General features: G+C 37.2%; 1 protein-coding gene and 1 pseudogene across 1 annotated transcript; one reads left to right on the top strand and one right to left on the bottom strand.

Annotated features, from left to right (window-relative positions):
- On the top strand, positions 11,300–11,659 carry LOC107647098 (uncharacterized mitochondrial protein AtMg00810-like). Its single transcript, XM_016351222.1, has one exon. The coding sequence runs from the start codon at positions 11,300–11,302 to the stop codon at positions 11,657–11,659; it is 360 nt and encodes a 119-aa protein (XP_016206708.1).
- On the bottom strand, positions 14,235–15,948 carry LOC107648305 (annotated as a pseudogene).

Here is a 16,311-nt window from a genome sequence, read left to right as displayed (position 1 = left end):
TGTGGAGAGACTAGTGTTAGAGCAATCCTAGCTAAAGCAAAATCTGCCAATTTCAACCACTCTTGAGTTTGACAACTCAAGTGTTACCAATTACCTAACCAAAGCCAAAAGGAAGAAAATATCTAAATTAAATTAAAAGCATTAATATAAATAAAGCAAAGCAATCTTAAATCTGAAATACCTCAAATAAAATACATTCAAAGTAGTAAAATCTAACATGGAAAATTTCATAAGCCAATTGGAAAAATAAATAAAAATAAAGAACCTGGGATTTGAGAGTCACTCTAAAACTAAGAGAAATCCTAAATCCTAATCCTAAGAGAGAGGAGAGAACCTCTCTCTCTAAAAACTACATCTACTCCTAAAATTGTGAATATGAGAGCCTTCCTCATGCATGGATGCATTCCCCCACTTTATAGCCTCTAATCTGTGTTTTCTGGGCCGCAAACTGGGTCAAAAACAGTCCAGAATTCGCTGGTTTCGAATTTTGCCACGCTGGTTTTTTGTCACTGCGACGCGGCCGCATGGATCACTCGGTCGCGTCGCCTAGCATCAGAGGAACTATAGCATATTATATATCAAATCGAAGCCCCGGACGTTATCTTTCCAACGCAACTAGAACCGCATCGTTTGGACCTCTGTAGCTAAAGTTATAGCCGTTTGAGTGTAGAGAGGTCAGGCTGGACAGCTTAGCAATTTCTCCAACTTCTTGCATTCCTTCCACTTTTGCATGCTTTCTTCCCATCCTCCAAGCCATTCCTGCCCTATAATCTCTGAAAGCACTTAACACACATATCAAGGCATCTAATGGTAATAAGAGAGGACTAATAATAAGCAATTATAAGATCAAAGAAGCATATTTTCAATCATAGCACAAAATCAGGAAGGAAATATAAAACCATGCAAATATTATGAATAAGTGGGTAAAGAGTTGATGAAATCCACTCAATTGAGCAAAAGATAAACCATAAAATAGTGGTTTATCAACCTCCCCACACTTAAACACTATCATGTCCTCATGCTAAGCTCAAGAGAAGCTATAAAGATGAAGAGGAATGGTAGGATGTATGAAATGCAACCTATGAATGCAACTACACGCAAAATATTTCTACCTACTTAGTTAAAAGTAAACAAATCTTTCAAGAGGAAATATGAACTAGATTTCACTAATTCAAAATCATGAAAATGAAGTACAAATAGACTTGCAAGAAGAAAATAGCTCATGAAAGCAGGGAACAAGGAATTGAGCATCGAACCCTCACTGGTAGTGTATACACACTAATCACTCAAGTGTTTTTAGGTTCGATTCTCTCAATTCTCTACTAACCTTGCTTTCTAAGGCTTGCTCTTCATCTAACAATCAACATATATTTAATGCATAAATACACAAATCAAGAGGTCTTTTAAGGGTTGTAATGGGGTTAGGGTCAAGGTAGGATTGTATTTGGCCAAGTGGACTAAAATTTGAATCCTTAATTAACTTGAACTTTTCCCACCTAACTTAAACAATCCATGTAATCATAATACAACATCTAACCATCCATTAACCATGTTTTCCACATATTCATGCATTCTAATTTCAAGTACAACTCATATGCATTGCTTTCACCACATATTTTGGGGCATTTTGTCCCCTTTTACTTATTTGCTCTTTCTCTTTTTCTTTTTTTCTTTTTTTCTTTTTTTTTATATATATATTTTTTTTCTTTTTCTTTTATTTTTCTCAATGCATATGATTAATTTATTGAATGCATGAACATGTCCTAAATATTTCTTTCACATTTTTAGAAAATTCTAACATACTCAATTCTCAAACCAAATATTTCCAAACCCAATTTTCCCACACTTAAAGCATAAGCACTCTCACTAGTCTAAGCTAACCAAGGATTCAAATTAAAGACATTATTGTTTTTCGCTTAGAGTTAATGATGTGTTAAATAAAAAGAACAAAGGGGTAAAATAGGCTCAAAATTGGTTTGCAAGGGATAATGAAAGGTAAGGCCATATGGGTATGTAAGCTCAGTGAAACAAAGGCCTCAATCATATAAGTGCATGCATACATCAAACCATGGAAATATAGAATTAAGCAAGACAAAGATCACAATTTTAGAGAGAAAAACACACCAAAAATAAAATATTTGTTGATAAAATGCAACCAATTAAATAGGCTAAAAAAATCTCACTGGTTTTGTGTGTTCGAGCTCTAAACCATGTTCCAGTATAATATTTCTTCAAACAAGTGTAACAAAAAAATTTTATTCAAATTAGTGAAATGTTATAAAAAGTTTCTTGAAAAAGAAAATATTACTTTAACCAAGTGGTAAAATATGCAAAAATCAAACAAATATGCAATCAATCATGCAAATGCAACAATGAACAAACAAATAAAATATTGGTGTTGATAAGAAAATACTAACCCATGGAGATCGGTATCGACCTCCCCACACTTAGAGATTGCACCGTCCTCGGTGCATGCTGAGATGTGCAGGTGGACAGGTTGCAAATTCAGAAAAGAAAATAAAAATATGCACAAATTTAAAATGCAATGAATGAAAATATGTAAATAAATTAAATAAAATAGAATGGAGGTGAAAGAAAATAAGAAAGGAAGAAGAAAGAAATAAGAAAAGATAGGAAAAATAAGGATTAGAGAAGAAAAGATAAGAAATTTGGCTGATCTGGATATTCTGTGCGCCGCTTGTGACGCGGACGCGTGAGTGACGCGGTCGCGTGGTGCGTGATAAGGTCAGGTGACGCGGACGCGTGGGTCACGCGATCGCGTGGCCTGTTTTGTGTGATTAGCGCGAGTGCAGCCTCGCGGTCGCGCAACTCTCTGTTCAAAATTCTTTTACCAAAAATCTGGGTGACGCGATCGCGTGGGTGACGCGATCGCGTGGATGGCCTTATCTTCAATATGACGCGGACGCGTGGGGCACACGTTCGCGTGGGAGGCTTGGGCTTCCAGCACGAATCCAGCCCAACTCCAGCACAACTTTCGGCCAAGCACCATTTTTACGTCGATTTTTAGGGCACGCGGCCGCGTGGGTGACGCGGTCGCGTGGGGTGATTTGTGCCATTGGCACGCCTCCAGCGCTGCTCCTGCGAAACTCTCTGTTCATATTAATATTGTCTCCTATCTCCTTGCGACGCGGACGCGTCCTTGATGCGGTCGCGTCGCATGCTCGCTTTTTTTTTTGTAATCTGAAAAATGCATAATGCAGTGTTAATATGAATGTGATGCAAAACTCCAGGTTCAATATAATAAAATAAAACTCAAAAACAAATAAAATTAAATAAAAATGAAAAAGGAACGATTATACCATGGTGGGTTGTCTCCCACCTAGCACTTTTAGTTAAAGTCCTTAAGTTGGACATTTGGTGAGCTTCCTGTTATGGTGGCTTGTGCTTGAACCCATCCAGGAATCTCCACCAATGTTTGTGATTCCAATGGCCTCCGGAGTCCCAAACTAGGCATGTAAAGCCTCTAAGAAGCTTCAAACAGATTCTTAGGCTCTCGGGGCGACAGATGTCAGAGCAAATTCCAGGATCCCAAACTTTACTTTTACACCCATTTTTGTCGGGATCTGTATTTTTCCAGCTAGGTGAAAGGTGATCTGAATTCTCACTGCAGTGACCAAACAGCTTTCTAGACCCATTCAGTTGAGCTTTATACCAACATTTGCGTTTAAACTTAAAGCTTCCAACCATGATGAACCTTGCAGGACAATTCTTACCACTGACCATCTTCCTCTTACTCTTAATGCCACAAAGAGCTCTAAGTTGACCATCCGTCTCCAGTAGCCCATATTCAAGTGGGATTAGAAAGCTATGGGATATGAATTTTACCCACTTGAATGTTGTGAAGGATGATGGCAACTTAGGGGGAGGGGGTTCCAACAACTTTGGCAAGGTAATTTCAAGCTCCACTCCCTTGTGCTCTTCTTTGACATCTTCTACCTCTTGATCAACCTCTACAAAATCTTCAACCATGATCTGCCTTGGAGGTTGTACGCTCTTCTCAACATTAACATCAAACACCGTGGAAGGAGGCTCTGTGACTGGACTTTCCAATGGAGGTACAACATCTCTTAAGTCTGCAACCACTTCTTCCTTTTTAATAATTGCTGCTTTGTCCAGTTGTTTAAGTATAAAATCGTACTCATCCTCGATGATTTTCTTTCTATGACAACTCCTTTCAACAATTCTTTCATCTTCAAGGGTCTCTCCTACCCTTACCCGTAGGGCCTCCTCTAGCTCTTTATGAAGCATGGATTCGCGAAGATAATTCCTTCTTTCCTGTTCTATATCAATAGCATAATTGGGATCATCTTGCTCTTGGATTGATGGATGTGGGTGCTCTTCCATGGATGGTGGTGATGGGATGGAGAGATTATTCTGTGGTTGACAAGGAAGTGCACTAGAGCTTGAGGATTGATTGTTGAAGGTAATTGGTGGTCTGATTTGGGTGAAGAGAGCTTGTATAGTAGAGTTTAGATCGGCAAGTGCTTTCTCCATGGAGGTTTGGGGTAGATAGGAGGGTTCATTTGGTTCATAAGGTGGTTGGTATGGTGGATGAGCGTTAGGGTCATATGGAGGTGAGTGGTGGAAAAGGGCTTGTGAGTGTGGTGGTCCCAAGTTGTGTTGAGGAGGTTCATAGGCATATGATGGTGGTTGTTGATAGTCCATTGGAGGTGGTTGTTTCCATGAGGGTTGATTAAATCCTTGTGGCTCCTCCCATCTTTGATTGTTCCAACCTTGATGCCTGTTCTCATTGTAATTTCTTCTTCCTGCAACATAATTGTAACCAGACTCATAGCCAAAGGGGTGAGAGTTCATAGTAAATAGAAATTAAAAATAAAAACAAATTGAAATTAAAAGGTTATTTAAATTTTTAATTTGAAAATTAAATTTTGAAAATTTTTAAAATTGAATTTTGAAATTTGATTTTTGAAATAAAATAAGATAAAATAAAAATTTTAAAAATAAAAATCTGAAATTTTTTTTTCGAAAAATTAATTAAAAATATTTTTGAATTTAATGAGGAAAGAGAAAAACAATAAAATGACACCAAATTTTAAATTTTTAGATCAAAACGAAGAAAACAACTAAGAACAGCTTGAAGGTCAAGATTAACGCTAAGAACAAATTTTTGAAAAAAAAATTTTAATAACTAAAAAAAAAATAATAACCTCTTAATTTATGAAAAAGCAAAAATAAAAACAAATAAACAAGCAAAAGAAAATATTTACAATAACCAATAATAAGGCACACGTTTGCAATTCCCCGGCAACGGCGCCATTTTGATGAGAGAACTTTTGCGTGGTCTAGAAATTTGCGAATAAATCCTCGTTGCAAGTATAGTTTCTAAACCTTCAAAAGTCCTTTCATACAAACGTTTTGGTTGTCACAGGTAACAAACCCCTTTGAAATTGATAACCGAGTATTCAAACCTCGGGTCGTCTTCTCAAGGAATTGCAAGGAAGTATGTTCTTATTTTTGGTTATGAAAATTGTAAATTGGGGGTTTTGGAAGTTTGGGCAATGCGCACAGGTATATTTTCGATCAATAAAAATAAATAAATAACTGTAAAATAAACTCTTGGCAAGGTATGAGAACCGGAAATCCTATCCTTGTTATCCTTATCAGATGTGATGAGAATTGGATTTTAATCCCACTTAGTTAAGTCAAGTGGACTAATTAGCTTGATTCTCAAGTCCTAGTCAACTCCTGTGGAGAGACTAGTGTTAGAGCAATCCTAGCTAAAGCAAAATCTGCCAATTTTAACCACTCCTGAGTTTGACAACTCAAGTGTTACCAATTACCTAACCAAAGCCAAAAGGAAGAAAATATCTAAATTAAATTAAAAGCATTAATATAAATAAAGCAAAGCAATCTTAAATCTGAAATACCTCAAATAAAATACATTCAAAGTAGTAAAATCTAACATGGAAAAGTTCATAAGCCAATTGAAAAAATAAATAAAAATAAAGAACCTAGGATTTGAGAGTCACTCTAAAACTAAGAGAAATCCTAAATCCTAATTCTAAGAGAGAGGAGAGAACCTCTCTCTCTAAAAACTACATCTACTCCTAAAATTATGAATATGAGAGCCTCCCTCATGCATGGATGCATTCCCCCACTTTATAGCCTCTAATCTGTGTTTTCTGGGCCGCAAACTGGGTCAAAAACAGTCCAGAATTCGCTGGTTTCGAATTTTGCCACGCTGGTTTTTCGTCACTGCAACGCGGCCGCATGGATCACGCGGTCGCGTCGCCTAGAATCAGGGGAACTATAGCATATTATATATCAAATCGAAGCCCCAGACGTTAGCTTTCCAACGCAACTAAAACCGCGTCGTTTAGACCTCTGCAGCTAAAGTTATAGCCGTTTGAGTGCAGAGAGGTCAGGCTGGACAACTTAGCAATTTCTCCAACTTCTTGCATTCATTCCACTTTTGCATGCTTTCTTCCCATCCTCCAAGCCATTCCTGCCCTATAATCTCTGAAAGCACTTAACACACATATCAAGGCATCTAATGATAATAAGAGAGGACTAATAATAAGCAATTATAAGATCAAAGAAGCATATTTTCAATCATAGCACAAAATCAGGAAGGAAATATAAAACCATGCAAATATTATGAAGAGTAAAGTATCGTTTTTGTCACCAACGTTTGGGGTAAGTCCTATTTGTGTCCCTAACGTTTAAATCGTCCTATTTGTATTCTTAACGTTTATAAAAGTGATTCAATGTTATCCTACTATCAATTATACTAACAAATCAAATTATATTTTTCAATTATTCTCACTTGGATGTATTTATTCTCAATTAGGTCTCACTTGGATGTGTTCGATTTTAATATTATACCCATTATTTGTGTTTAGATTCAATTATGTCCATAGAAAAATGAATTATGTAAATGTTGTAGGAATTAGTTTCAACTTTTGATAAGCTATTTTTTGGAGTAGATCATCGATTCTATCCCAAACATTTGTATTCTAACTTCAAGAAGAGATTTTTAAAACTCAAACTAAAGCGCTCATGATGTGTAATTGAGGGCAGGATAACATTGAATTACTTTTACAAACGCTAGAGATATAAATAGGACGATTTAAATGTTAGGGACACAAATAGGATTTACCCCAAACGTTGGGGACAAAAACGATACTTTACTCTATTATGAATAAGTGGGTAAAGAGTTGATGAAATCCACTCAATTGAGCACAAGATAAACCATAAAATAGTGGTTTATCAGTGAGAAAACAATAGAAGCCATGGCATGCCAGTGCTATAAAATTTGTATAGGGGATGAGTGTGGGTAATGGAAGTATCAATACAAGCTCATGTCAATGCAAATGGAGTGCAAGTATCATAAAAGATTGGAATTGGCAGATAATTAATATCATTCCACAGTGTAAAACAAGTTACCAAAATAAATTCAAGAAAAGATGCAACAGTTGAATAAATTTTTTTTTAACACCAATAAAAAAATTCAGAAAAGAAAATAAAAAGATGCACAAATTTAAAATGCAATGAATGAATATATGTAAATAAATTAAGTAAAATAAAATGGAGGTGAAAGAAAATAAGAAAAGATAAGAAAAATAAGGATTAGAGAAGAAAAGATTAGAAAATTGGCTGATCTGGATATTCTATGCGCCGCTTGTGACGCGGACGCGTGAGTGACGCGGTCGCGTGGTTCGCGTTAAGGTCAGGTGACGTGGACGTGTGGATCACGCGATCGCGTCGCCTGATTTGTGCGATTGGCGCGGGTGCAGCCTCGCGGTCACGCAACTCTCTGTTCGAAACTCTTTTTGCCAAAAATCTGGGTGATGCGATCGTGTGGGGCATGCGATCGCGTGAATGGCCATCTTTTAAAAACGACGTGGACGCATGGGGCACGCGTTCGCGTGGTGAGGCTTGGGCTTCCAGCACGAGTCCAGCCCAACTCCAGCTCAACTTTCTGCCATACACCCTTTTTATGCCGATTTCAGGTCACGCGGCCACGTGGGTGACGCGGTCGCGTGGGACGCCATTATTCCCATATGACGCGGTCGCATCAGCGACGCAGTCGCGTGGGGTGATTTATGCCATTGGCACGCCTCCAGCGCTGCTCCTGCGAAATTCTCTGTTCATATTAATATTGTCTCCCATCTCCTTGCGACGCGGACGCGTCGCTGATGCGGTCGCGTCGCGTGCTCGCTTTTTTTTATTTTATTTTATTTTTGATGAATGCAGAATGCAGTATGCAGAATGCAATGCTTAATGTGAATGCTATGCATGATTCCAGGTTCAATAAAATGAAATAAAATTCAAAAACAAACAAAACTAAATAAAATTAAAATTGCAAAAGGAACGATCATACCATGGTGGGTTGTCTCCCACCTAGCACTTTTAGTTAAAGTCCTTAAGTTGGACATTGGAAGAGCTTCCTGCTATGGCGGCTTATGTTTAAATTCGTCCAAAAATCTCCTCTAGTGCTTGGAATGCCAATAGCCTCTGGGATCCCAAACTAGGCATGTAAAGCCCTTAAGAAGCTTCAAACATATTCTTAGGCTCCCGGGGTAACAAGTGTCAGAGCAGATTCCATGATCCCAAATCTTGCTTTTACACCCATCCATGTCGGGATCTGTATTTTTCCAACTGAGTGATAAGTAATTTGAATTCTCACTGCAGCTACCAAACAGCGTCCTAGACCCATTCAGTTGAGCTTTACACCAACCTTTGCATTTAAACTTTGAGTATGCAACCATGTTGAACCTTGTTGGACAACTCCAACCACTAACCATCTTCCTCTTACTCTTTATGCCACAAAGAGCTCTAAGTTGACCATCCGTCTCCAGTAGCCCATATTCAAGTGGAATTAGAAAGCTAAGGGATATGAATTTTACCCACTTGAATGTCTTGAAAATTAAATTTTGAAATTTGAAATTTGAAATTTTGAAATTTGATTTTTGAAATAAGATAAGATAAGATAAAAATTTTAAAAATAAAAATCTAAAATTTTTTTTAGGCAAATTTCGAAAATTCAATGAAAAATAGAGAAAATATATTTTTGAATTAAATGAAGAAAGAGAAAAATAACAAAATGATACCAAATTTAAAAATTTTTAGATCAAAATGAAGAAAACAACCAAGAACAACTTGAAGGTCAAGATGAACACGAAAAACAACTCGAAGATCAAAATGAACACTAAGAACAAATTTTTGAAAAAAATTTTGATAACAAAATAAAAACCAATAACCTCTTAATTTACGAAAAAGCAAAAAAAAAAAAAACAAAAATAAAAACAAATAAATAAGTAAAGAGCAAATATTTACAATAACCAATAATAAGGCACACGTTTGCAATTCCCCGGCAACGACACCATCTTGATGAGAGAACTTTTGCGTAGTCTAGAAATTTGCGGATAAATCCTCGTTGCAAGTATAGTTTCTAAACCTTCAAAAGTCCTTTCATACAAACGTTTTGGTTGTCACAAGTAACAAACCCCTTAAAAATTGTTAACCGAGTATTCAAACCTCGGGTCGTCTTCTCAAGGAACTGCAGGAAAGTATGTTCTTATTGTTGGCTATAAAGGTTGTAATCGGGGTTGGAAGGTGAGAAGCAAGTGATTTGAATGACAAGTAAAGTAAAAGGCAATTAAAATAAATAAATACTGTGAAGCAAACTTTTGGTGAGGTAAGAGAAAGTAGAAGTCCAACTTAGTTATCTCTCTCTACAATAGTGAAAGTTGAATCTAAATTCCACTTGGTCAACCTTTACTAAAGCAAAGAAAAGTCAAGGGACCAATTAATTTGACCTTCGAATCCTATTTATTTCCTAAGAAAAGGTGTGGATTACTGAAGTTCGGTTCAATTAACACGATAACGATTATCAATTATGTTGAATTGATAACTGTTGGGTTACTGATCTCCTAACCAGGACCAAAAAAGGGGAAAAAGTAAATTGCTGGAATAAAATATCTTCAATTTGGAAACAATGATAACTTAAAATCAAAGAGAACAATCATAAACTGAAAATACCTCAAATATCATTAATTCAAATAACAATCTGTAACATGGAATAATTCATAGATTCAATTATAAAAGTAAATAATCAACTCAAGTGCTGGAATAAATAGATAAAGTGAAAGGGAAGCTAAGAACAAAGAAACATAAAACCTGGATCGAGAGTCACTCTTAAAAATAAGAAGTCCTAAATCCTAAGAGAGAGAGAGATGAGAGAACCTCTCTCAAAACTAAATCTAAATCATTGAAAAAATAAAATATGCGAGCCCTCCTATGAATGGATGTATTCCCCCACTTTATAGCCTCTAATATGTGTTTTTTGGGCCGCAAACTGGGTCAGAAATAGCCCAGAATTCGCTGGTCTCGAATTCAACCACGCTGGATTTCCGTCACTGCGACGCGGCCGCATGGATCACGCGGTCGCATCGTTTAGCTTCAGGTAAACTATAGCATATTATATATCAAATCGAAGCCCCGGATGTTAGCTTTCCAATGCAACTGGAACCGCGTCGTTTGGACCTCTGCAGCTAAAGTTATAGCCATTTGAGTGCGAAGAGGTCAGGCTAGACAGCTTAGCAATTTCTCCAACTTCTTGTATTCCTTCCACTTTTGCATGCTTCCTTTTCATCCTCTGAGCCATTCTTGCCCTATAAACTCTGAAATCACTTAACACAAATATCAAGGCATCTAATGGTAATAAGGGAGGATTAATAATGAGCAAATATAAGATCAAAGAAGCATGTTTTAAATCATAGCACAAAATCAAGAAGGAAATATAAAACCATGCAAATATTATGAATAAGTGGGTAAAGAGTTGATAAAATCCACTCAATTGAGCACAAGATAAACCATAAAATAGTGGTTTATCAATTACCATAGGAGAGAACCTAGTTAGGCTAAGTGGGGGTTCGGTGTTTGCGAAGCGCGTAGGGATCGATGTAAGTGAGGTAGTAGCAAAGTAAAAAAATTCCAGAATTCTAACCCTAGAGTGGCACCATTGGTGAAGAAAAGTAGAAGAAGAGTGGAAGTGATGAAGATAGATGAGTGTTACAAACCGTCTGAGTCTAAGCAGACGACGTCGTTTTGATCCATAATAGGCGCCAAACCAAAATGGCGTCATTTTGGTATGCTCCAGTGTGGCGCACGATAGCCACGACAGCTCTGAAACAGTTGGGTCATCGCCAGAAAGATGCCTAAGGACCAGTATGGTGCCTGGCGATGAATCTGGAGGACCATTATGGTAAAATTGGAATCTCGAAGATCAAATTGGGTATTCTCGTGAATCTCAATGACCATTATGAGGATTTACTCCATATACGTTGATGACATCATTGTTACTGGCAGCTCAAATCAGTATATCCCTGAGGTAATTACTCAACTCAGCTCTCATTTTGCCTTGAAAGACATGGAAAAACTGCATTATTTTCTTGGATTAGAAGTAGCATACACTACTGATGGCAGTCTTTTGTTATTTCAAACTAAGTATGTCAATGATATCTTGAAGAAAGCAAATATGGTTGGCTGCAAGCTATATGCAACCCCAATACCTTCCTCTCTGAGACTTAGCAAAACTGGCAGCCCTCCCTTCAATGATCCGGCCCTGTATTGTGCAGTTGTTGGGAGTCTTCAGTACCTCACAATCACTTGACTAGAGTTAGCTTACTGTATAAATCGAGTGTGTTAATTCATGCAACAGCCTCTTGAAACACATTGGAAGGTAGTTAAGCGCATTTTAAGGTACATCAGTGATACAACTAGCTTTGGTTTAAGGATTCAGCCAGCTAAAGAGCCAACTCTCATAGTTTATACTGATTCTGATTAAGGGTTTAATCCTGATGATAAAAAATCAACCAACGGTTATGTGTTTCTGGGATCGAATTTAATTTCCTGGTCTTCAAGGAAACAACATGCCGTGGCTCGGTCGAGCACAAAGGCTGAATATCGGGGTGTAGCTAATGCAGTTGCAGAAGCAGTCCCCATCCAGAATTTGTTTTATGATATTCATGCTAATCCAGTGACCAAACTATCTATGATTTACTGTGATAATTTGAGTGCAGCTATGTTAGTTGCGAATTTATTTTTGCACTCCAAATATAAACATCTTGAGTTCGAAATTTATTTTGCCAGAGATCATGTCATGAAGGGTCGAATTCAAGTTGTTCATATCCCTACTGCACAACAGATCGCATATATTTTCACCAAAAGTCCATTTCATCTTCTTTGTTCAGTGAAATTTGGAGCAAACTCAGACTTATTTACAAAATAATCATTTATTTGAGGAAAATGAAGGAAATAAAAGAAGTTAGCATATTATTAGGTTGTTAATAGTTTGTTAGTGAATTTATTACTGATCTAATCAGTATTTATTATAACTAAATATAATGAGATGCATATGTAATTAACTCAACTTTAGACGATTATCAATTCATTCTTCACACTCTCATTACTCTTCTAGAAGTTTACTCTTTCTCTATTCTCTCTCCAATATATGGATTCTACCATTTTAATGGATTCACAAACAAGACCACTGATAATTACAAAAGCCATATTACGATCAACGCCAAAAAGTGTGGTCCGGATCCAACAAAAGACCTATCTGTATCCAAATTGCTTCATCTCTTGCATTGCTTAAACCTTAATTAATTAACTTTATTACCCGTTAAAATTCTTTAAGGTCATTAATTAAGTAAAGCCACCAGTTTGTTGCTTTTTTCCTCCATTATTTCAGAGTCCTCGAAATTTCTCTGCTCTTATTTGTCGGATATGCTTGTTTATTAATTACTTATAACCCAAAAGATTATATTTTACCACACGAAAAGGTTATGTAAAATTATCTTTAGAGCTTAAACATGGCATGATATAATTCCATTTAAGCATGTTGCTTTCTCTTGTGGCAAGCGCTTACCGATAAATGGTTATGCAAAATTAGCTATATATTAGCTAAGGTGTTTTTGGGTACTACCAATAATAACAATAATGCGAACTCGATCTAGAAGGTTGATTTATTGTTTTTATCAAGCAAGCTAGCTAGTTACGAAAGCTACTCTCTCAGTAATTCCATTTTTAAGAATTTTCCTTCCGATTAAAAGTAGTTCAATACTTCAATATTCTTTAAACAATGCTATCTGCGGTATATATGAATCCGGCCACTTCGTCAAATTTTGCATGAACTGTATATTATTAACAAGTTAATAAAAAAAGTGGAAATTTCGCTCCTTTCTTCATCATCTTTTAATTAGTTGTGTGAGATTATTTTCTCATCAATTGTCGGAAAAAGGAAAAGAAAAAGAAAAAGGGGAAAAGATTAACTAAGAAATTAAAAAAAGAGAAAAACTTGGGGTGTAGTATAATCAATCATGCTTGTTGGTAGCAATAGAACTACTATGAATTTGTCTTTGATATTCATCATTTTTCAATAAAACAAAAACACTAACCAGTTTTCATATAAACAATATAAGATGTGCAAACAGTGTTTATGAGTAGTATTCAAGCAAATTTCTGTATCCAAAATCAAGCACTTGTGAATAAAGTAACACTTAGATACAGTGTCTGTACTTTGAACTCATAATTCTAGGTTGAAATTAAAATAGCATCTAGTACCAATAGTTTTATTAGATTTTAGAAATCACATTTGTATTTTTTGTTAGTTTAAATTTTCCTATTGCCTGGTCGTTTGGTTACACGCTACTTCGTTCTAAAGACCAATGTGTTTTCTTGGTTTCACAATATAAGACTAATAGCATATGAACCTATTATTTTGAGTTTTAATAAATAATAAGTATCAACGCACTGCTGATAGTTTCCTTCTGGCTCCTTAGATTTCTCCACAAACCATATTTATTATTATTATTATTATTATTATTATTATTTACCAAAGACTCGCTCTCTCTATCAGCATTCAGCAACCCTAAATTCAGTAAATTCAGGTTTCCCGTCTCGTCAAGCCAACTTCAACTTCCGCCTAGTGAGGCGAAGTTCATTCCTCGATCCAACAATTAATATCATTTTGACTCAACAGTACTCTGTAGCTCCTCTTATTTCCCCCCTTCAAGATGAAACTCATAAATTACACTTTAATCATGCATATGCACATGGCTGCCAGTTCCATTAAGGTGTTGTGACGAGACCAAGAACTACACTATATATATATATGATCCATTAATTAAATGAAAACAACTTGGACGTATTCCAGAAAGGAATTAACAATCTCTTACAGCAAGTACTAATTCACAACCAACAACTAACGTATTAATGCAACATTTTAATTTCCGCAAAATACAGTGTATGTATATAGTATAGTTTACTATATACCTAAAAACCACATCCATCAACAACACCAAGTTTAGTCATGCATTTGTATCATCTTACACAGTACAGCACATGTTCACTCATAGCCTCACTCTCACTCTCACTCTCACAGGCAACCCCCCTTTCATCCTTAAAGTCAAAGCAATAAGGTGCTCAGGACACGTGTCCTTATCCACAGCATCAATCTCAAACCTCTCCAAAACAGAAGCCACAATGGACTTCATCTGAATATAAGCCATATCCTTGCCCAAACACATTCTCGGTCCAGCGTGAAATACCGGATACCGGAACGGGCTTTCACTTCTCCACACTTCATTACCATTCTCATCAAAATCAAACCACCTTTCGGGCTTATATTCCGTACAGTCCTTACCCCAGATACTCTCCATCCTCCCCATTGCGTAAGTATGATACATTATAAACCAATTCCTCTTTATCACCGTCCCATCCGGAAAAACGTCGTCGTTTAAGCAGTTCTTGAAGTCAACCGGCACTGGCGGGTACAATCTCATTGCCTCCGAAATCGCCGCCATCAAGTAGTTCATATCCTTCAGCTCTTCGTACCCAAACACCGCTTCCGCGTAAACGCACTTTTCGCGAACGCTTTTGATTTCTTTGATTATTTTTTCTTTGACGTCAGGCCTCGAAGAGAGAATCCAAAAGAACCAGCTCAGCGCGGACGACGTCGTATCGCGCCCCGCCAGAATCACGCTTATAACGATATCGCGGAGAAATTCTGGGGAGTTATCCTTGCGGCCAAGAACCGCGATAGTAAGTCCACGTCAGTGTTAGTGGGGCCCTTGGCTTCCATCCTGGACCTTATGATCTCATCGGCGAACGCGTGTACGGTGGAGATCGATTCTTTAAGCCTCTTTTCGTTTCCAACGTTGAGGAACCTCTTGATTCTCCATAACCAGTGAAACGCGCTCATGAACCTCCCCGAGCTCAGCGTCGCCGCGTCCTCGAAGGCCTGCATGAAACCGTCGCCGGAGAGGGCGGCGGATCTGCCACCGAGGCATGCGCAAGTCGAGGACGGATTCAGATTTGGAAGCTCTTTGGAGCAACGGAATGAGCCTGGTTTGGATCTCGACGGTGACGTTCTGGATGGCGAAGTTTCGAAGCGATTTGGTGTTGAATTCGTAGCTTGCGGTTTTGCGTTGAAGTTTCCAGAGGAATCCGTCGGAGTTGAAGATTCCATGGCCAAGAAAATCGTGGAGGAGGAAAAGGAAGCGGTTGCCCTTGGGGTAGTTATGGAAATTAGTCTTGAGGATGTGCTCGACGTTGTCGGGATTGGCGGTTAAGACGCCGTGGACGGTGCCGGGGCGGTAGAAAACGGCGGTTTGGGTGGAGGAGTGGCGGAGGATGTTGGTGGACCAGTCGAGGAAGCGGTGGCGATTGAGGATGAAGTCAGGGAGTGAACCTACGAGAGGGTAGGTTTTGAAGGGTTGTGTCTTGGTGGTGTAGAAATGACGAAGGTAGATGAAGATGAAAATGAAGAGAGAAAGGAAAAGTAGAAGGGATTCCATTGGGAAAAGATCGATATGGAAATCAAGAAATGTGAGAATGTCTGTGTGTGTGAGTGTTTAACTCTGTATTATATATAGGGTTTTGGAGTTTTGGTGAAGTGGCTTTATATTCGAAGGAAGGCAATTCTTTTAAGAAAAAACCATGTTAGAATGAATGAGATAAATAAAACAAGCTAATGTAGCTCGCTAAATATTGAAAGGATAAAAGCTCAAACTCATGCAATTTTAATTTATAGACAACTACTCAAATGAAAGATGACATCTTTTTATAAAGATGTTTTGTTAAAAAATATAATTTATTTATTTAGTTATATTTTAAATAAAGATAATATTTTTATAACTAACCCTTTATTTTTATTTAATATTTGTAAATATTATTATTTGTTAACTGATGTCCAAATTAATAAATTTTTTTGGTCTTTTGATATTATTTTATTAAAATTTTTATTGATAAATTAAAACTGAA

The sequence above is a fragment of the Arachis ipaensis genome, chromosome B06 (genome assembly GCF_000816755.2).
Source record: "Arachis ipaensis cultivar K30076 chromosome B06, Araip1.1, whole genome shotgun sequence".
Lineage (NCBI taxonomy): Eukaryota > Viridiplantae > Streptophyta > Magnoliopsida > Fabales > Fabaceae > Arachis > Arachis ipaensis.
This window is presented reverse-complemented; position numbering and strand designations above follow the sequence as displayed.